This window comes from Ailuropoda melanoleuca, chromosome 4, assembly GCF_002007445.2.
Source record: "Ailuropoda melanoleuca isolate Jingjing chromosome 4, ASM200744v2, whole genome shotgun sequence".
Taxonomy (NCBI): Eukaryota; Metazoa; Chordata; class Mammalia; order Carnivora; family Ursidae; genus Ailuropoda; species Ailuropoda melanoleuca.
In genome coordinates, this window is record NC_048221.1 from 10,277,125 (window position 1) to 10,299,827 (window position 22,703).

Here is a 22,703-nt window from a genome sequence, read left to right on the forward strand (position 1 = left end):
GCTAAGTTCTACCCCTGAAACTAATATTGCTCTGCATGTTAGCACACTGAGATTCAAATAAAACCTTGGAGAAAAAAAGAAAATCCAATAAGATAATGATGAAGAAAGAATGTACTAAAAAAATTAAAAATAATATACCATGTTAGATAGTGACAGGTATTATGAAGGAAAAAAAAAAGGTCAGTGTACAGAAGAGTGGCTGGTGAGGGTGCTAAGTTTTAATAGGAGTTCAGGAAGACCTGCCAAGAAGGTGACATTTTAACAGAGGTTCCAGAAAGACTGAGCAGGAGGCAGGAGGATATCTGGGGGAGGTGGGTGCCCTGCAGGGAAAGCAGAGCAAAGGCCCTGCAGAAGGCACTTACTGCAGATCTGCAGATCTCAACATGCAGTCAGTGCGGTAAGGGAATGAGCAAGAGGGAGAGAGAGAGGTGGTGGCAGAGAATGTTGAGGACCGAGGGGGCTTTCCTGCCACTGATGGGACTCCTAGACACAGGGAGTCCTTCCTTCACATGGTGTTCTTTGCATTTTATTGTGTTCCAAATTGTTCTGTGAACAGAGATGGATCCCTTCCTTATTTCCATCTGTTGGTGAACATTCTAGCATTTAAGGGTCACATATTGGAGTACATGAACTCGGGTACCATTCCCCTGAGGACTGCTCATGCCCCCCAACACACACACACACACACACACACACACACACACACAGTGAACTCTGACCTCCTGGCATTGTGTTACTACCATGTTTTTCTCACCTGCAGCCACAATAATTTTGAAAGAAATGTTAGAAGGCAAGCAGTCAACATGAGATTACCTTTACCCAGAAGAATATGTAAATAGTACTTAAGTTCTACTTAGTAAACCTCCCAAGGACATGGAAACATGGGTTCCACTTTCACAGGATCACCTTGTGTCCTGTGTTTAAAGAAATATAAAAAACAGTTTCAAAAACACAGAGAGGACAGAAATGGACACAAGGGGGAAAGGAGAACTAATATGCTCAGATTTTCCCTGAGAGACTGTGATGAGCAGAGAGCATCCCTGGTTCTGGCAGCATTCCAGCCCCAGTCCACATCCCCTGATGCCCAGAATAATTAACAATGCAGAAAAATAACAATGTATCTATAAATAAGGAAGGAGTGATATTTTTATGATGTCAAGACATTCTACTGATTGACTATCCCTCTAGAAAAATGTACAAAGGGAATAAACCTGCAATTTACGACAGAAAATACACAGTGTATGACAATAGAAGGGGATTTTTAAAGATGAAATAGGAAACACTCTTCCAAATGATTTTAAATGAAAAACATGTGAAATCAGAAAACCAGGTTTTGAATGTCAGATGTACCACATATAAGCTGTTTGAACTTCAGAGAGACAACCAATCCAATCCAAATATGAAAATCCATAGTCCGGTAGTGGGGAGAGCAGCACCCATCCTCCTCGGGTGGCAGACGGCGTTAGTATCAATAAACGCTTACAATACAGTTCCTTCCTGTGAGTAAATGAGTGATTCTCACTGGTGAAGGGATTTGGCTGAGTTTCATCTACCTCACAAATCTCTCCATCATTTTCACACCTCCTTGTAATGAAGTATCACAAAGTAAAGCTAGTTAGCATACCCCTATTTGCATATTAAATACAATTTTTTTACGTCAACACAGTGTGAGAGAAGATACTGAGAACGTATGTCTCAGGAACTGTTGTTGCAAGGGACTGGCTACCTGCATGGTTCTGGGTCTTTCTATAAATACAGAACATGCTGAAAAACACCACATCTTAAGAAGTTCACCGCACACATCTACAAGCCCAGTACTCTGTTTTCCTGCTCCTCTCAGCTGCAAACCCTTTGGATATGTTCTGATTTCACTGGAACCACTTTATGTCCCGCATTCCTTTCTCTGTCGCATCCAACCGGAGGTCCATTCCCAGCACGTGTTGTCAACAATGATGCCTGTATTGCTGAGTCCAAAGGGCACTTCTCTTTTGAACACACCACATAAATTCCTTATAAATGAGTCTATCTAGTCTCAGGTAACCTCAGGTAAAATTTCTGTTTCCATCCTTTCTGATCCTTTCCTGAAATACCTGCTGAGCTCTCAGACTCACCTGGGTGGGATCTATAAGACGAATGTCTCAGTGTGGAGGTCTGAATTCTTCTTGGGTGCTTGATGATGGAGACCGAAGCTCTGTTCCCAAACAGGACAGGAGGAAACAATGCAGCATGAGTCCCCCAGCCAGACTTAGGAACCCCAAAATAACAACCATGTCCCGGCCAGTCCAAGGATTCACATGCTGGCGTTCTACAGCAGAGGAGATATTTACAGCTCCCTGTGTCTGCTCACTAGGCGCTGTTTCCATTGTTGCTCCCACCTCAGAGTACTGCATTCCCCGTGGGCCACTGGTCTGGACACAAAGGAAGCTTTTCCTGCTGAGAATCTGTTCCGGGGAGACCAGAGTAGAAGTCAGGTGAATCCAGTTTTGTATTCCTCATTCTCATGAAATTGCCTGCCTTCCAGAGGTCTAACCTCCTTGCACATTCCCTTAACCTTGAGATGATATTGCATTTATTTAGTTGATGATTTGATGGTTTACTTTACCCTTTATAGCTTTGGGGTGATGTTACTAAATGAGCCATGTGTTCCTCTTCATGTGTGGTTTTGAATCAAAAGTCAAAGTCTTCATCCTGGAGTCTTAAATTCTGTATTTGATTCCTCAAAGCGAGGTCCCCTGAGTTGACATGAAATATACCTCTGCAAAAGACTTTTAGTAGCAGAATAATGTCCCCAAAATATTTCCACATCTTAATCTACAGACTCTCTGGGTATGTCTTATGTCATGGCAAGGGAGAATTAAGGTTGCAAATTATATTAACATTACTGGTCAGCTGACACTAGGATAAAGTTATTCTGATTATCCAGGTGGCTCAATAGGTCACAAGCGTCCTCCAACAGTGGAAGAGGGAGGCAGAATTCTTGGAATTGGAGAGAGATTTTGAGGTGCTATGTTGCTGACTTTGAAGATAAAAGGAGAACATATGAGCCAGGGAGTATAGGTGGCTCTGAAGCTGGAATAGGCAAGAAAAATGTATTCACGCCCAGACCGCCAGAATGAACTCTTCTCTGCAGACAGAGGGATTTTACCCCACGGAGACCTATTTCAGCCTTCCGACTTCCAGAACTATCAGAAAATAAATAAATAAATAAATAAATAAATAAATAAATAAATACTTTGCTTCATCATCCTTAAAGTCAAGTGTGAGTCTAATGTCAATCCCTTTTTTCCATATTTGTTTTTCTGTATAGATTTCCCCTGGAGACATGTATTTTATTATCACTTTTTTTTGCCAGTGACTATGGTAGCCATGATAGACACAAGCTGTGTAACAAAAGGATCCCAATGTGTAGAAAAGTCCCCATGATCAGCTAAAACCACCAGTACGTCAAAGTCTGCATTCTCAGGAAGAGCAGTGAAGGTAGTGATACACAAAGGAATGCTGTTCACATAAGTGAAGCACATGGTTTCAGATTTTTCTCTGTTATAAACTTACATAAACTGCTGTGGTGGCCAAGAGTAGATTTTCCATAGGAGTAGTATGAGTCAAACAAAAGATAAAATACTCACTATGATATATTTTATTTGAGAAGAAATTATTCTTAGCAGATTCATGTCATTCTTTGAAATAAGTGAGCATTTCCAAATATTTCACATCCAAGGTTAGGAATAACTGACAGAGTAGGAAAAGGATAAACGGAAAATCTCTTGCATATTAGAGATATCACAAAGCTTTATAAGTGTGTTACATAAATTATACAGAGAGGTCCAAATAAAACAAAAAAGAAATTCCAAGAAAAAAATAGAAGAGGCACGTTCTACTTTCACAATCTGATCAAAGTATCTCAACATTTGGCTCAGCCTTTGGGCCCTGCAATCGTGGACACTTCTTCAGCCCCAGGAAGATTGGACCTTTAAGAGCTGCCATCCCAGAGAATTTCCTCAGAGCCTCTTTTACGTCTCTGTTCCTCAGGCTGTAGATGAAGGGGTTCAGCATGGGCGTGACCACCATGTACATCACCGAGGCCACTGCACTTGCGTGGGAGCTCTGGGGAGCAGCAGAGCTAAGGTACACTCCTAGGCTCGTACAAAAAAATAAGGAGGACAACTGAGAGGTGAGATGCACAGGTGGAAAATGCTTTATACTTGCCCTGAGCTGTTGAGATCCCACGTATGGAGAAAACTATTTTAGAGTAAGAGTAAATAATCCCAACGAACGTACCACCTCCTAGCAACATAGCTGCAAAACCCATCACCATGTTATTGAGAAAGGTGTCAGAACATGCAAGTTCTATCATCTGATTGAGTTCACAGAAAAAGTGGGGGATGTGGAAGTGTGTACAGAAGGACAGCCGTAACATCATTAAACTTTGTAACAAGGAATTCAGGATGTTCATGATCCAGGACACCAGAACCAGCAGTGCACAGACCTGGGGCTTCATGAGGACCATGTAGTGTAGAGGGTGACAGATGGCCACTAAACGGTCATAGGCCATCACAGCCAGGAGAAAGGCATCCAATCCAAGAAAGAGTATGAAAAAGTATATCTGAGTGAGGCAGCCTTCATACGATATGACTTTGCTCTGAGTCTGGATGTTCCACAGCATCTTGGGGACGGTGGTGGAGGTGAAACAGATGTCTACAAACGACAGGTTGGCCAGGAAGAAGTACATGGGGGTGCGGAGGTGGGAGTCAGAGCTGACAGCCAGGATGATGAGCAGGTTTCCAAACACAGTGATCAGGTACATGGAGAGGAAAAGCCCAAATATGAGGGGCTGCACTTCTGGTTCCTCTGAAATTCCCAGAAGAAAGAACTCTGAAATTCCTGTATAGTTTCCTGGGTCCATGTGGTGGAGGCAACTACCATTACAGGGGAAAATAAGATGACTAATTTTCACACAAATGGACATTGCTTACATTGTGGAAATGCTACAATTTGTAGTTTGCAGGCTAGAAACTAACTTTAATATTTTGTGAATGGATCTGGACCCCTTGAGGGGATCCCTATGTTCTCTCTGATTAGCAATCCCCATTCCAAGATCAGATGTAGCTCCAAAGGTCAGGTATTTTACGTTTCAGTAAGAAATTATATCATGCATTTGAGGAATACATAGAGTGTTGGCTATACTTCCAGCATTTCCTAGTCATGAAAGTAGAAAGCTGTGAAAAACCAAAGTCCCTATAATTCATTGATGGTGACAAGATATAAGCAGATATAAAGATTAAATAATGGACAGATGCTATGAAAAAACAGAACCATGTTAAAGGAGAGAGTGGGTGGGGTGTTATGTTGGGTGTGCAGCCCAGATTGGTTAAGAAGGTGACATTTGAACAGAGACCTCAAGGAAGAGAGGGTGGAAGACAGGAGGTCTTCCTGGCAGAGGGAACAACTGGTGAAAAGGCCTAGAGGAAGTGCTTCTGTCAGATAATCAAGGCTCAGAAGGAAGCCAGTATGTTGAGGGGAATGGACAAGAGGGAGAGGATGAGATATGGTGGTAGTGAATTTCAAAGAACCATGTGGCACCACAGCTTCCTAAATTTCAAGACACAGCGACTTCCTCATCCACACTATGTATGTCTTGCACTTTATGATCTTGTTGCAATAGTGTCCTGTCAATTGTACATCCCTCCTTAGTATTTTCTGTTGATTGAGTTTGGGCTGTGTATTATAAGGGTCACCTTGGAATAGAGGAGTCCATGTATCCCTGCTCTGAGGACTGCTCTCACTCATCAAGGTCCCCTCACACATGTGTGCGCGCACACACACACACACACACACACTGTCACATACACAGAACACAGCACACCATGTCCTCCTGGTGTGTGTTACTCTATGTCCTTCTCACCTTCCACCCCATGCCTGCCCCCATGCACTGTTTAGGATATGAATGCATACACATCACATTACCTTTTCCATACGGAATGTAGAAATATACCCAGAAATTCCTATTCATAGCCTCCCAGGTCACATTATTTTAGGGCTCCATTTTGGAATGGTCACTTTTTGACCTCTGCATAAAGAAACATAAATAATTGTGTTCAGTAGAAACAGAGAGAGAGAGAGGGAGGGAGGGAGGTGGAGGGAGGGAGAAATGAGATGGACAGAAAAAGTAAAATGATCTAATAAGCTCAGTTGTCCTGGAGACTATGAGGAAGGAAAGCTTCCATGCTGCTGGTGGCATCCAATCCTGGTTTTATCACATTTATACCCATCAAAAATAATAAAAGAGCAAAAAAAGAAGTTGTCCAAAAGAAAAAGTAGTCAAGTCTTTATGGTGTGAAATACATTACAGATTGGACATCGCAAGAGAAAAATGAGTAAAGAGAATAAACCAACGCTTCACAAAATTTGGGCATTTTTATTACCAGATAGCAGACAACAGAAGACTTGTTTTCCTGTGCCTATTCCATATTTATTTGACCAGTTGGTTTTTGTTTGGTCCAATAGAGGACGAGATGAGCCCTCTTATCACTTTTTTTTATGTGACATCTTTTTTTGTTTATTTGTTATTCTTAGACTTTGGGTTTTAGTCACTTTCTTAACAAGTCCAATGAGCACAATTGCTCACAGTTCTGTTCCTTGTCCAACATGCAAAGACCTCCCCGGACTCTGTAAAATCCTACACACCCCGTGGTAATCTATCGTCTTACTCTGAATACTCTTCTTGCGACTTATCCAAGGACATTATCTCGTGCTCACATTATCTCACTGCCCTCTTGTCTGTCACTCTGACATAAGGACCAAAGGAGCAAGGACTTCACCTGCTCTGTTTATCTTTTTCTTTATGGGTGTGGATGTATATGCACTTATATGGAAACAAATTCAAGAAAATGAGACATTACGAAGCACAGGGAATGACAGAAGAGACAAAACCAGGTTAGAGAGAGCAGATTCAGTACAACCGTATTCAACAACCTCGAAGGGAGTTCAGAGAACTAACTGAAACGGGATGTACAGGAGCGGTAATTCCACAAAACCAACATGGACGAATCGTAAAATTCCCCATAACCTTGAGATGAAAGAGTATAACATATAAAGTTCTTAGAAATTTCTGGCACTAGCAGATGCTTTTTTAGTATTTGTTGAATGAATCAGGAATCAGGTCTCATTATATACAGAGATTTAATACATGATAAAGCTGCATTTCAATTTAGTTGGAAAAGACTGGATTGTTGGTGGAAGTTGGTGCAAACAGCTTTCTACGTGGAAGGAAGTGCAGTGGCTCCTGGTCTCACACATCTCACAAAAATCAGAAAGAGTAAACCCTCAGTGTAAGAGTAACCATCCCATTTTAGATGCACATCCAGATGACTACACAAAAAATCCACTGATGAGAAAACCATCATAATTAAGACAAAAAATTCAAACAAGATAGAAATATTTAACTAAATAAAATTTAAAACTATTTTGCGGTCAACAATATTTAACTAAAAGTCGATAGAGAAACTGTGATTTACAACAATTATTTGAAATGCTGCTAATTATAAATAGGCATATCATATGTGGACATAAAATAATAATAGGTAAATGAACATGGTGATCAAATATATGGATCTTTGCTGGGACTCACTAATAGTTTAAAAAATCAACAGAAATCTCTTTCACGCCCACCACCCTGAGAAAACATTTAAAGAGGTCTCACATTGGTTGGGGTTGGTATTTTTAATCAAGTAGCAAACAGGTATTCCCTAATTTTGCTGTAAGAATTGTGAAGTACGACAACGTCTTGGAGTGGCTCCGAAGACACTTAAGAATTTTAAAAACACGTATCTTCTTAGGGGCGCCTGGGTGGCACAGCGGTTAAAGCGTCTGCCTTCGGCTCAGGGCGTGATCCCGGCGTTGTGGGATCGAGCCCCACATCGGGCTCCTCTGCTATGAGCCTGTTTCTTCCTCTCCCACTCCCCCTGCTTGTGTTCCCTCTCTCGCTGGCTATCTCTATCTCTGTCGAATAAATAAATAAAATCTTAAAAAATCAATAAATAAAAAAAAAATAAAAACACGTATCTTCTTTGGGGTGCCTGGCTGGCTCAGTCAGTAGAGCATTCAACTCTTGAAATTCGGTTGTAAGTTCAAGCCCTATGTTGGGCGTAGAGATTACTTGGAAAATGAATATTTAAAAAAATACAGATATGCTTTAACTCAGGGTTTCTCAGTCTTGGTGCTATGGATATTCTGGGCCAGAGCCTTCTCTGTGGGGGGCTGTGTCCTGTGCAATTGTAGGGTGTTTAGGGCTTCCCCACCCTCCACACATCCCTTCACAGAGTGACAGCCCAAAATCTCTTTGAACATTGTTCAATGTCCCTTGGGAAAAAATCACCTAGGTTGAAAAACATAGTTTTAACTACTTAAAAAGTATTTTGTAGCATATATATTCAATACTATTTCTCATTAAATAGTAATTTAATGAGAAAAAATAGGAAACACCATCAAATGTGTAAACAACACAGCCACATCATGACATTTCATGGTAATGTCATTGAAGTAATGAATCAGCATTACACTGGTTGACTAGAGGGACCTGTAGAAGGTACTCCTGAGTCAAAAGGACTGGGAGAGAAAAGCTAGAAAAAAAGATTGTTCCAGAACGTGAAGAGTACTTATGATATGCATAGGTGTCTTTGTATACATTCAAATTGAAAGTGTGCTAATGTGTATATGTGCATAGCATAGAATAGTTTTAAAAGAAATTTAGACTTTTGAAAGAAAGAGTATCGGTGAAAATGCACTTAGGTGAAGCAGAGTGGCTCAAAACAACCATCTGAAATGAAATTGAAGGAGGACCTAAAACCAACTTCTGAACAAAAAGATTTGAAAGAGGTGGGTGGGGATATGGGGTAACTGGGTGATGCATATTAAGGAGGACACGTGATGTGATGAGCACTGGGTGTTGTATACAACTGATGAATCACTGAACTCTACATATGAAACTAATGATATGCTATATGTTAACTCATTGAATTAACATAAAATAAGTATAAAAAATAAAAAAGTAATAATTTAGTGAACTCAACATGGGTCCAAATCTACATTAGATTGTCAAGGACTTGGGAATAAAAGAATATGAAAAAGTCCTTTGATATGGAGAGAAAGTGAAATCTAAAGTTTTATTTCCATCTCACATAAAGAGATGTGGGACAAGTGTGCTTATGGAAGGTAAAAGTGATTCGTGGTCAAACAAAAAAAGATTCGCTTCCAAGTGATGGAATTGTATTTTACAAATAGATCCAATAAGAAAAGGCCACAAGGAACAATAAAGACTACAGAGACGTGAACACTAGTTGGAAATGTGTAAAATGGGTGATTTGTGAGCACAAAGTATGCAGAACAACATTTGCTTTCATTTTTTGGAAAGCTGATATTCACAAGTGAAGAATATTAATGTGACAGATCAATTTTTTCAGAAAAAAAAACCCTAGAAAAAGCAGTGGAGTGAATACATTATGATTAACTCACAGACTTTACCACACAAAATTTATACACTCTCACACATTCTGCACAAATATGTCTACCCATACATGAAAAAGCCAAATGACAAGTAGCTAAATTGGTGAAATGAACAACAATTCTTTGCTCAAAATAATGTAACAAAAAACGGGAATAAAACTACTCTGACCCCACTATGCAGATACCAAAGACACCCACAGACATTTTTAATGGGGAAAGTGAGTGTTATGTTCAGGCTCACAGGTAATGAGGTAATTGTAAAGGAAGCTCATTAGCATACCCCTTTTCACATAATCCATGTAAAACATATCATTTGAATACTTGAGAGAGAGAGGAGGTACCGTGATATGTATGTTTCATGAACTGCTCTTGCGAGGATGTACCTCGGAGAATTCTTTCATCTGGATTTTCTCCTCACTATGGAAATGTAGTCTAATATGTCCCATCTTAAAAGACAAAAGACATACACTCACTTCATTGTATGTCCCTCCCCAGCTAATACTTCACTTTTTCACTCTGGTTAAGAGCAAAGATCCCTGGGCTCGTGTTCTACTTTCATGCTTCCCATCCCCTGTCAGTTGGGTTTCTATTATTATCATTTAGTAGTTAAGTTTGAACCTTGCATTTCTGAGTTCAATATTCACTTCTATTTTCAGCATCAGCAATACATAAATGAATCCATCAATAAATTTCTTAATCAAGCCAGCAAACAGCCACAGCAAACTCTCAGCTCTGGGCTGGGCTGGACTGGTCCTCAGGTGACCTCAGGTAAATGTTCATGACTTTCATTCTCTTGACCTTCTCCTGCAGTCCCTACTTGGCAGTGAAACTCATCTAGATGGGGTCTCAGAGAGGAAGGTCTCTACATTGAAATCAAAATACCTGTCTGGTTGGTAGATGGTGGAGGACGAAGCTCTGTCCCCAGACAACAGAGCAGGAATGAGTCAGACTCCAGTGCCCCATCCAGACTTAGGACTGCACAAAAGACGACCAGGTCTTGTCCAGCCCGAGGTTGCCTGTGCTGCGGGACTGCAACAGAGGAGTATTTACAGCTGGTTCGGTCTGCTCATTAGGATCATTTCCCTCTTGTTCCTCCCACCTGTAGGCACATGATTTCTCCGAGGGACACTAGTGTGGACAGAAAGGAGTTTTCCTGTTGAGTTTTTGTTGCTAGGAGAACGGGTGAGAAGCTATGTGAAGTCAGTTTTTCTTACTCTTTTTCTGTGACTTCTGCCTTTCAGAGATCTCAACTCCCAGCACCTTATCTCACTCCTGAGTGAACATTTTCTCCTGTTTGAGACTGAGGAATTGGTCCTGACTAGGTCCCTTGGGTCCTTCAAAGCATTGACTTGTGGATGATACCCTGATATCTCTAGAAAGTTACTTCTCCCTTTTCAAAAAAGAGGATGAATTTATTCCTTTAATATAAAACCCTGGACACTACACTCCTTGGCTTCATGACAATTTTGCCAAAACAATGAGGAATTTCACACTTCTATCACAAGTTCAGAGCTATGGCTTAAAATGTCATTATACAATATTTGTTAATTGTAAGAGATAAATTGAGATATTTTATGCACTATACTCTGAGTTTAGCATCTTATAGGAGTTGTCTTATTTAATTTTTATAAAAGTTCATTCTGTGAGGAAGCACTAGTGTGAACTCCATTCCCCATGGAGAAATGGGGCTTGAGGAATTTAGTGAGCTTCTCAAAGTTATCGCTGCAGAAAGGGATGGGTGTGGATTGCATTCTGTCAGGATGCTCCCAGTTTTCAATCTCTGTGCCAGTGGTCCCAACCAGAGGTGGTTCTCTTCCCCTGGGCACATCTGGCAATGTCTGAGGGACGCTGCTAAACACCTCCACTGAGCAGGACAGCTCCCAACACAGATAGTGACCCTGCCTCAAAGGTCAGATTGAGAGTGTGAGAAAATGTTCTCTAGGCCAGCACTTCGCCAGATTCAAAGTGCATGTGAATCACCCAGGATTCTGGCTCAAATGCAGATTCCGCTTTAGCAGGTGCTGGTGGGCCCAGGAGTTCAGCGTTTCTAACATGCTCCTGAGTGATGTTCATCCTGCAGGTCGTGGTCCTCATAGAATGTCTTTAGCAAAAAATAAGACAATCTAGATAAGACTTTAAGTTCAGCCCATGGTGCCTTAAAAGGTCTAACTAGATATCTTTTTTTTTCTTTTTGTCTTTTTTTTTAATAATAATTTTTTATTATGTTATGTTAGTCACTATAAGGTAGATATCTTATACTTACCAAAAGTTTTCTAAGTGAAGGACTAAATGTCAACTTTTAACCTGTATTAAGAACACAAAGCTCCTAATTGATTTGTCAAAAGAATTATGAATCCAAGGATTGTTATATCCATGCTTTTCTAGCGAAGGAAGACACTCTTGCTTGTTGAAGAAGAAAGAGCAATTTTCTAGAGCTATCAGGAGTTGTTCTCCCACAACAAGTCAATGTTTTGGAGACCAAGGTGGATGGTCAAAACAGGTTCCTCAGTCTTTGGGGAAAAAAATTTTCACTCAGGCCTATGGAATGTTTCCATATTAGAGCTCTAGAAACCCAGCAAGTTCAGGGAGGAGTAATAAACACTGGATGCACCTGAATTCTAACCTGGTGTCTTGGGAACAGAGAATCAACAGGAAAGAATTCCGTTCTGTCCAGATAAGCTCCCTTTGGAAGATGTTCTCAGGGGTTGGAGTAGTAATGGGAAACATGTCTAATGAGTAGGTATAGGGAACAGATACAGCAAACATAAGGAGCTATAAATATCTCAACTGCTGCAGCCCCTGGGAATGTTCAACCTTGAGCTGGAGGAGACATGGTTTTTGTGTTTGGATTCCTAAGTCTGCTGGGGGACCCATGCTTCACTCCTTCCTGCTGTCCTGTCTGGGAACAGAGCTTCAGTCTCCACCATCAACCATCCAGGGAGATAGACAGGAAGTGAATAATCCCTAATAGACCAGTGGGTGACTCCAAGCAGAGAGCAGCAGGTGTACGGAGACTCCGAGCCTGGAGACTGGGGTTCTAAGGTGAAACTACAACTCAGGTTCAGTGTTTGTGACATGGATGTGAGCAAGGCGGCATGAGTGGGAAGCTGGTGGGTTGGTCAGGGAAGGGAAGACAATGTTGGAAGCTATGGAATTTGGGGTTCAGTCTTCAGTGAAGAGTCCCAGGGCAGGAGTTACGGTGGGGAGTTGGAGAGTAACTTAAATGCAATACAGAAAGAACTCTCTGGGTAAATGTGAATATTGGCTACAGGACCCTCACCTTCCTGTGGTAGGTGTAGAGATGACAAGGGATTGAAATAAGGGGGTGCAACTGGGGACCCAGAGGTTGAGAAGCGATGGGGGCATTGGAGAGAAGAGAAAACTCAGCCAAATCTCACCAGTGATAAGCACTCATTATTAATAGGAGGGAACTAGGCTAAGCTTTCTCCATATATTCACAAAATCCGTCAGCCACTTTAGGGGGATACACGCCTCTAGTGTCTATTTGGGGGATGATATTAACATTTGGAAGAGTTTAGTTGGCACTCCAAGTTCAAATAGCAAATATGTGTAGATCCAAAATTCAAAACCTGACTTTCTATTATGAAAGTTTTGCATTTTATAGCCTTTAGAAAAGTTCTTTTAGCAAACCATCTTTTAACATCCCCCACTTTTGTTGTACTGTCTGTATTTCCTCTTGCAAATTGTGGTGTCTTCCCTTTGCTTGTTCTTCTGAAGGGATATTCAATCAGTCAGATGTCTTGATAACATAAAAACATTCGTACTTTTTCTTTTGGATAAATTGCCTTTTGCTGCTTTATTGTTCTGGGCATCAGGGCACTGTAACTGGGGTTGGAGTGTTGCCAGAACCGATGACATTTGCTCCTCCTCGGCATCTCTAGGGCCCCCCTGAGCTTATTAGATCTTTGTCCCCACTTTTCTTCCTCAAAGTTGTTGGAACTGATTTTTTATGTTTCTTTGAATACTGAACACAAAATGATCCTATTGAAATGGAGACCCATGATTACATGCATGGTGCACTGGGTGTTATATGCAACTAATGAATCATCGAACTTTACATCAGAAACCAGGGATGTACTGTATGGTGACTAATGTAATATAATAAAAATATTAAAATAAAAAAAAGCAGCATAGAATACATGAGTACTTGGGGAAAAGGCCAAGTGTGGGATGTGCATTCGTATTCAGAACAAGCATAGGGGATCCAGACAGGGGACACATTCCATACAAAAACTATTGATATTGACTCTTTGAATGTAAAATAAAAATTGTAGAATTACAATGATATTTGTAATGTTCATTATTGAGAAAAATAGTCATGTTAATTTTTGTTCCCTGGTAGTGACCTCCACCACATGCAACCAGGAAATGATACACAAATTTCAGAGTTTCTTCTTCTCGGCTTATCAGAGGAACCAGAAGTGCAGCCCCTCATATTTGGGCTTTTCCTCTCCATGTACCTGATCACTGTGCTTGGAAACCTGCTCCTCATCCTGGCCGTCAGCTCTGACTCCCACCTCCACACCCCCATGTACTTCTTCCTGGCAAACCTGTCCTTTGTAAACATCTGTTCCACCTCCACCACCGTCCCCAAGATGCTGTGGAACATCCAGGTTCAGGGCAAAACCATAACATATGCAGGCTGTATCAGCCAGATTTTTTTTTTCAGTGTGTTTGGATTAATGGAGAATTTACTCCTGACTGTGATGGCTTATGACCGCTTGGTGGCCATCTGTCACCCCCTGCACTACACAGTCATCATGAACCGCCAACTGTGTGGACTGCTGGTTCTGGTGTCCTGGATCATCAGTGCTCTGAATTCCTTATTACAGAGCTTAATGCTGTTGCGGCTGTCCTTCTGTACAGGCATGGAAATCCCCCACATTTTCTGCGAACTGAATCAGGTAGTTGGGCATGCCTGTTCTGACGCCTTTGTTAATGACATGGTGATGTATTTTGGAATTGTGGTGCTGGGTTGTCCTCCGGTGGCCGGGGTCCTTTACTCTTACTCCAAGATTGTTTCCTCCATATGTGGAATATCGTCAGCTCAGGGCAAGTACAAATCATTTTCCACCTGTGCATCTCACCTCTCAGTTGTCTCCTTATTTTATTGTACAGGCCTAGGAGTGTACCTTAGCTCTGCTGGTACCCAGAGCTCCCACGCAAGTGCAGTGGCCTCAGTGATGTACACGGTGGTCACGCCCATGCTGAACCCCTTCCTCTACAGCCTGAGAAACAGAGACATAAAGAGGGCTCTGAAAAGAATCATTGGGGTTCCAACGATGTATGTCGCAATCATCCTGGGGCTGAAGAAGTGCCCATGATTGCAGGGCTCACCCTCAGAGTGAGGAACTGCCATTCTCCCATCAGGCCGTGGAAGTGGAATCTGCTCCTTCTACTTATTTCCTGGAATTTCCATTTGTTTGAATTCAACTTCTCCGTACGTTTAAGTAACTCACTTTTTTAAGCTTCTGCTCTGTCTGATATATAGACAGTTTCCCATTTATCTATTTTCTTACACTTCCAATATTTTCCCCAACCTTGGTCACAAATGGCTAGAAATTCATGTATCTTAATAGGCCAAGTGGATTTCTTAAAAATAGTTTCATTTCAAGTGAATTATACCATGCCAAGTAAATTTCCCCCGATTTTCCAAAAGTATAATCATGAGTTATATTTTTCATGTGGAAGAATCTACACTTGGCCACTGGCCTTCCCATAACATGTTTGTAGATGAAAATACGAAACAATAGTTTTACCCTGAGTCTGTCAGCCTTTTTCATATCTGTCCTCATTACTCTTCCTGATAATGTAGAATTACAATGATATTTGTTCTGGTTAAGTCTCAGGCTCCTGACAGGGATGCTCAGGCTAGGAAAGCCCGTGTACTCCCCTGCGCCCTGTGCTTGTGGACATTCCCACAGATGCTTCCCTGACCAGAGCCTCTGCTGTGGCTGCACCAGCCCTTGGGTTCTCACTGTGACTGCAAGACAGGCCTCAGCAGCACCCATAAGAGAACTCTAACAAAACCAGGTTTATTCTTCAAAGGTCCTGGAGGGCAAAGCGGATCCCAAAGACCATTCAGGGAGGTCTCAGAAGGGTGAGAGAGACATTGAGAGGAAGAGAGAGTGGTGCAGAGGGATCTGTCTTTATTGGGGAGCATGGCTGGAGTGGTTAAGGATTTGCGGGTTTCACATTTTGTAGGACAATTACATATGAGTAGAATTTTGGTGCTGAAGGGGAAAGCAGGGTCACTCACATGTCCGTATGGAGGTTACCTAGGAGTTTCTGAAGAGGTACTTCATGGCTGGGGCAGTCTCATGGCTTATCTGATAATAGTGTCCCAGGGCTTATCTGATAATTGTGTCCCACACCTGACAATGTGTTTATTTAATTTGGCTGTCTATGAGATGGATGCCTCAGAAATTAAAAATTAAAGTCAGGCACTTACTCTATAAACATTCTCCTGTATTTCCTGACTGGTCCCCATGAGTTTTTTCTGTGATTCAGCTCAGTGTCCAGAGAGAATATGGTAGTCACCAACAAACACTGATGAGCAAACATTTTTCTTCCAGTGGAGTCTACATGGGAACGCAAATTTGAATAAACGGATGGACCTGATATGTTCTTAGTGTCAGGATGACCATAAATATAATGAAGCAAAATTTCAAACATTCATTTTGTTACTAAACAAAATATTCCTTTTTTCATTTTTTCTTCTTTCCCATCAAAGTTCACACTTTCTTTCTGTTTATTGAAGCATGGAAGATTGGTGTCCACAACAGAGGGGGTTTATTTATTTTTTGAGTTGAAGGGTTGGTTATTGTCTTGTATGTTTCATCACTGAATTATCTTCCTGTTTCTACTTGAAAACTTCCAATGTTACCTGCTATTATGACTTTATTGTTCCACAAAAAATCTCCCTTTTCCTAATATTTGTCACAAATGCTAAAGGATGGCGAATGAACAGTATCAGTATCATCCATTTTGTGCCCCCTTCCTGCTCAGAAATCTCTTCCACCTGCCTGATCAGAGGACACTTCACAGGAGAGCTGGATGTCCTGCTGGTCGTGTGGTTCAGGGTAACCAGTTCTTCTGCACAAACATGCACGTCCTTCAAACTCTCCCAGTGACTCAGAAGGGAGCCCACATCCAGTCACTTATTCATAAAGTCAGTGGAAAGAAACTTGAGTAACAGAACGATCATGACTGCTGTCCTCATTTGTCAGATCATGTGCCACAAATAAAATGTAGCCCTTGTTTTAACTGCCTCAGATCTGTTCACTTGGATTACTGTGTCAGTCACCTATGGTGTATAACAAGCTGTCCTTGTCAAATGGGACACCCCTATCATGTGCGTGGCCAAGTGCAAAGGTCAAGAGAGAATTCTTGAGACATTTTACGGTGCAAAAAGGTGCTTTTACTTTAGCACAGGGACAGGACCTGTGGGCAGAGAGGTGCACCAAGATTGTGAGCCATGACTGATTCTGTACTTTGGAGTTTGTGGAGGGAGGGGCTGGAGATAATGTAAATTTCTAGGGAATTTCTATATGTGATGTTTACAGTACCTTAGAGGTTGGACTATTGTCTGGACAACATTGCTTTTAGTCTCTGATAAAACATCAACATTAAAGCAGCCATGAGTTCCTGGAGGAGTGTCACACTCTGCATGTTTCAGGGTTTTACCAGGGGCTGCAGGTTGTAAGGAGATTGACTTTTAGCTACAGTTTCTCTTGTCTTTGTTCTCCTTATGAATAATTCCTTTACAATGAAATGGCATTGTATTCTGGGAAGCATTTCTGATCTCTGCTGGGCTCCATGGGTCTGGAGTCAGGAGTGAATCTCTATGTTGTATTTCTAGGGCTCAGCAATGGTGTTGTATGGGGCAGTTGTGATCTTCTGTGTCAGCTAATTCATGCTCTTATTACTACATTTCTATATGTAACGTATTCTTCTATTTATAATTAAATGGACTTATGTGAATTATTTGAATTTCATCCCACTGTTCCTACATCCATGTAACACTTGCTTTCCTTCCCTGTTAGAAGAGCTCTCTCCCAAACCTCCAATGGAGAGTCAGCTACCTGTGCTCTAGCTCCTTCTCTTAGCCATGCACCATGGATATTTTCCCACCTAATTAAATCATTGGAGTGTAATTAGACACAATAAACTGCAATTTTATGGGGTACAATTTGACGATTTAAAGAAGCTACACAAAAGTGAAGAGCACATGGTGCAAGTTTCCATTTCTGTCTAATTAGAGGCTGTTACATAATCTTTATCTGCTTTTTTGGGTAATTGTTAAAAATGTCAGATCCCTGGGTTTCCTTCCTTATTTCAGAAAGCAGTGTGGAATACTAAAAATAACTTCATATGAATGTTACAAGAAAATAATGAAATGCAATGAAATTAATTTTTACTCCAATGAAAATATTCCAGTGTAGTGGTTGTGAAAAGAATGAATAGTTGAATCAACAGGAAATAAAAAGATGCAGAAATATACACACAAAATTGTAAATTGCAATGGGTAACCTTAATTTGATCATAAGTTCCTTTCCCATGTCACTGCTTCAAAGGCCTCCGTGTCAGACCACACATGCCATGGGGAATTCACTATACCAGCTGATGGGGCAGAATATCTCCGAATTGACTCAATTCTCTTTTTCTATTTATTTGGGTTCCTTAAATGCAAAATGCCCTTTTCCAAGAGAAACTGGTAAGTGAATTGAGAGGCTTAAACTCTGTTGCTTCAAATAATTTTATTGACTCTGTCCATATGGATTCCTCCTGCAGCGGTAAAATATCCCCACACTAGTTGCTTAAAGCAAACACATATGTGCTCTTATAGTTCTGGAGTCAGAAGCTTGGAAGGAGTCTCATCAGACTAATAGCAAGATGTCTGCAGGGTTGAGTTCCCTTCTAGAGGCACAAGGGAGAATCTGTTTTCTTTCCAATTCCTGTCTCTCTTGATGGCCACCTGATTCCTAGGCTCCTGGCTCTTCCTCCACCTTCAGAGACAGCAGGGTAGCATTTTCAAAGACTCTCTGACACCAACCCTTCTGTCTCCCTTGTTGACATTTGGGGGACTGTGTGATTACCTTTGTCCCACCCGGACAATGACAGCTAAGCTTTGTATGTTAACGCAGCTGATTAGCAACCCTGTACAACCTGCTACCTGAACCCTTCTTTGGTGTAACAAATAACACAGTAAAGGCCCTGGGGATTAGGATGTGGACATATTTGGGAGGGCCTTCTTCTGCCTACTACAAAGTCTTTATCATAAGTGCATTATTCTGTTCAGTTATGAAAACAATAAACACGGAGTTTACACAGCTGGAAGAATGAGTGAATATACTATTTTTTCAAAATTCTGTGCAATGACAATACTTGGTGACAAATACCTAAAACTCCCTATACCTACCTCTAATGCAGGATCACAGCTTTGTTAATCAAAAGTGGTCCACACACCAGTGTTACAGGATCTCTATTCCCTTAGTTCCCTGCAGTTCTTGGTCACATCACTTTCAAGAATGAAAAGGTAGACTAGACGAGGAGTGGTAAGCAGCAAAGCAAAGTTTATTGAGCAACAGTATAAAGCTCCCAGAGAGAGGGGGAGCCCAAGAGGCTGGGCTGCAGAGTTTCTAAGTTTAGCGGTTTTTATGAGCTCTTCTGCAGAACTATCTTATGTAATCAGGGTGTGGTGAGTCATGCCAATCAGGCCTTGGTCATGTGTCTGTCTACCTATTAGGTTATTGTCTCTATGATAATGTTCTTTTTTAACATATTATTTATTTATTTATGTATTTATGTATGTATGTATTTATTTATTTATCTATCTATTTATGAGGTAGAGAGAGGGAGTGGGTCCATGTGAACAAGCACAGTGGGAAAGACAGAGGGAGAGGGAGAAACTTAAGATGGTTCCGCTCCCAACACAGGACTCATTCTCAGGACCCTGAGATTATAACTTGAGCCAAAATCAAGAGTCAGATGCTTAGATGACTGAGTCACCCAGGACCCCCAAAAGTCTGCATTTTAATTCATGGTCATTCCTTTCTTCTCACAGTGCCCACAATAAGCCTACATCATTAATGGAATGAGATAAAATGCAGGCAATATTTATCAAGAACTTACAATGTTCCAGGTCCTTGTATCTCCTCTCCCTCCCCCACCCCCGACAGAGGGAGACATTCTTTTCCTAATTTTGCAGTTATAGAAGTACATTCAGCAATTTTAACTAAGCTACCCAACACCACACAATTAATAAGTATCCAAAAAAGCATTTGAACCTAGGTCACTCTGAATCAAAAACCATATTTGTTGAAAATTACCCTTAGTTGGAAAGGAAAACATCAATCGCTCTCTCTCAATCTCTCTGTCTTTCTCTCTCCAACTCATTTCCTTTTCTGAAGTACTATCTTAGTATCACCAGAATGCATATAGCATATACTAGAATTTGGAGTTTTTATTCTTTAAATTTTATTTTCTTTAAATTCAATTAATTAACATAAAATGTATTATTAGTTTCAGAGGTAGAGTTCAGTTATTCATCAGTCTTCTAAAAAACCCCGTGCTCATTACATCACAAGCCCATCTTAATGTCCATCAACCAGTTACCCCAATACCCAACCACCTCCTCTCCAGCAGCCTTCAGTTTGTTTCTTATACTTAAGAGTCTCTCATGGTTTGTCTCCCTCTCTGATTTCATCTTGTTTTTCCTTCCTTTCCTCTACTCTTCCTGTTCTGAGCCTTAAGTTCCACGTATGAGTGAGATCATATGAGATCATATGATAACTGTCTTTCTCTGATTGAGATATTTGGCTTAGAATAATACTCTGTAGTTCTATCCACGTCATTGCAAATGGCAAGAACTCATTTTTTTGATGGCTGAGCAGTATTCCATTGTATATATGTACCACATCTTCTTTATCCATGCATCTGTCAGTGGACATTTGGGCTCTTTCCACAGTTTGGCTATTGTGGACACTGCTGCTACAGACACTGGGTACAGGTGCCCCTTCAGATCACTACATTTGTATCTTTGGGATAAATCCCTAGTAGTACAATTGTCAGATCATAGGGCAGCTATATTTTCAAGTTTTTGAGGAACTTCCATACTGTCTTCCAGAGTGGCTGCACCACTTTGCATTCCCACCAACAGTGTAAGAGGGTTCCCCTTTCTCCACATCCTTGCCAACATCTGGTGTTTCATGATTTATTAATTTCAGCAATTCTGACCAGTCTGGGGAAATATCTCATTGTGGTTTTGATCTGTACTTGCCTAATGACAAGAGATGCGGAGCATTTTTTCATGTGCCTGTTAGCCATTTGCAGGTCTTCTTTTGAGAAGTGTGTGTTCATGTCTTTTGCCCATTTCTTGACTGGAATATATGTTTTTTGGGTGTTGAGTATGATAAGTTCTTTATAGAACTTGGATACCAGCCCTTTCTATGTAGTCATTTGCAAGTATCTTCTCCCATTCTGTAGGTTGCCTTTTAATTTTGTTGAGTGTCTCCTTTGCTGTGCAGAAGCTTTTTATCTTGATGAAGTCCCAAAAGTTCATTTTTGCTTCTGTTTCCCTTGTCTTGAGGGATGTGTCTTGCAAGAAGTTGCTGTGGCTGAGGTCGAAGTGGTTACTGCCTGTGTTGTTCTCTGGAATTTGGATAGATTCCTGACTCACATTGAGGTCTTTCATCCATTTAGAATCTATTTTTGCATATGGTGTAAGAAAATGGTCCAATTTCACTCTTCTGCATGTGGCTGTCCAATTTTCCCAACACCGTTATTGAAGAGACTGTCTTTTTTCCATAGGATATTCTTTCTTGTTTTGTTGAAGATTAGTTGACCATAGAGTTGAGCCCATTTCTGGGTTCTCTATTCTGTTCCATTGATCTGTGTGTGTTTTTGTTCCAGTACCATGCTGTCTTGATGATTGTAGTGTTGGAATACAGCTTGAAGTCAGGCAGTGTGATGCCTCTGGCTTTGGTTTTCTTTTTCCACATTCCTCTGGCTGCTCAGGATCTTTTCTACTTCGATACAAATTTGAGGATTATTTGTTCCAGCTCTGTAAAAAAAAAATTGATGGTATTTTGATAGGGATTGCATTGAATGTACAAATTACTCTAGGTAGCATAGACATTGTAACAATATGTATTCTTCCAATCCATGAGCATGTAATGTTTAACCATTTGGTTGTGTCTTCCTCAATTTCTTTCATGAGTGTTCTACAGTTTTTTGAGTACAGATTCTTTACTTTGTAGGTTAGGTTTATTCCTAGGTATCTTATGGTTTTTGGTGCAACTGTAAATGGGATCGACTTCTTAATGCCTCTATCTTCTGTCTCATTGTTAGTGCATAGAAATGAAACTGATTTCTGTGCATTGATTTTGTATCTTGCCACTTTGCTGAATTCCTGTATGAGTTTTGGGAATTGGGGATGGATGCATCCTTAGACACATATAAACTACCAAAACTGAAACGAGAAGAAATAGAAAACCTGAAAATCCCATAAGTGGCAAGGAGATTGAAGCAATAATCAAAAATCTCCCAGCAAGTGGGAGTCCAGGGCTGGAAGGCTTCCCAGGGGAATTCTACCAAACATCTAAAGAACCATTACCTATTCATCTGAAGCTGTTTCAAAAAATAGAAATGGAAGGAAAAATTCCAAACTCTTTCTTGAGTCCAGCGTTACCATGATCCCAAAACCTGAACAAAGAACCTACAAAGTGGATTACAGACCAATATCCCTGATTATCCTGGATGCAAAAATTCTCACCAAGATACTAGCCCATAGGCTACAACAGTACATTAAAAAGATTTTTCACCCCAAACAAGTGGGATTTATTCCTGGGTGGCAAGGGTGGTTGAACATCTGCAAATAAATGTGATCAGTATACTAATAAACGAAAGGAAAATAACCATATGATCCTCTCAATAGATGCAGAAAATGCATTTGACAAAATATAGCGTTCTTTTTTTTCAGATGAAAATATTTTTTATTTCTTGAGAGGCATGAACCCTCCCAGGCTCTGATAATACTTTTTCACATTCTGGAACAATTCATTTGTATGCACTTTGTAATTACAGGTATTTATTTTTTGTGTGTGGTCCACCATCTTTCTTTAATTTTTTGGTCTTTCTCTGCTTCACTTATTTCACTCAGCATAATCCCCTCCAGTTCC

The 22,703-nt window shown here is 40.8% G+C and overlaps 2 protein-coding genes across 2 annotated transcripts; one reads left to right on the forward strand and one right to left on the reverse strand.

The window, feature by feature from the left end:
- Positions 1-3,891: 3,891 nt before the first annotated feature.
- Positions 3,892-4,903, reverse strand: LOC100470152 (olfactory receptor-like protein OLF4). Its single transcript, XM_019793710.2, is given in 2 exon segments — positions 3,892-4,155; positions 4,157-4,903. Coding segments are annotated over 2 exon segments (1,011 nt in total).
- Positions 4,904-13,877: 8,974 nt separating this feature from the next.
- LOC100470402 (olfactory receptor 7A17) lies at positions 13,878-14,846 on the forward strand. The gene has a single exon (XM_034657170.1). It carries the CDS (start codon positions 13,878-13,880, stop codon positions 14,844-14,846), a length of 969 nt encoding a protein of 322 aa, XP_034513061.1.
- Positions 14,847-22,703: the final 7,857 nt, after the last annotated feature.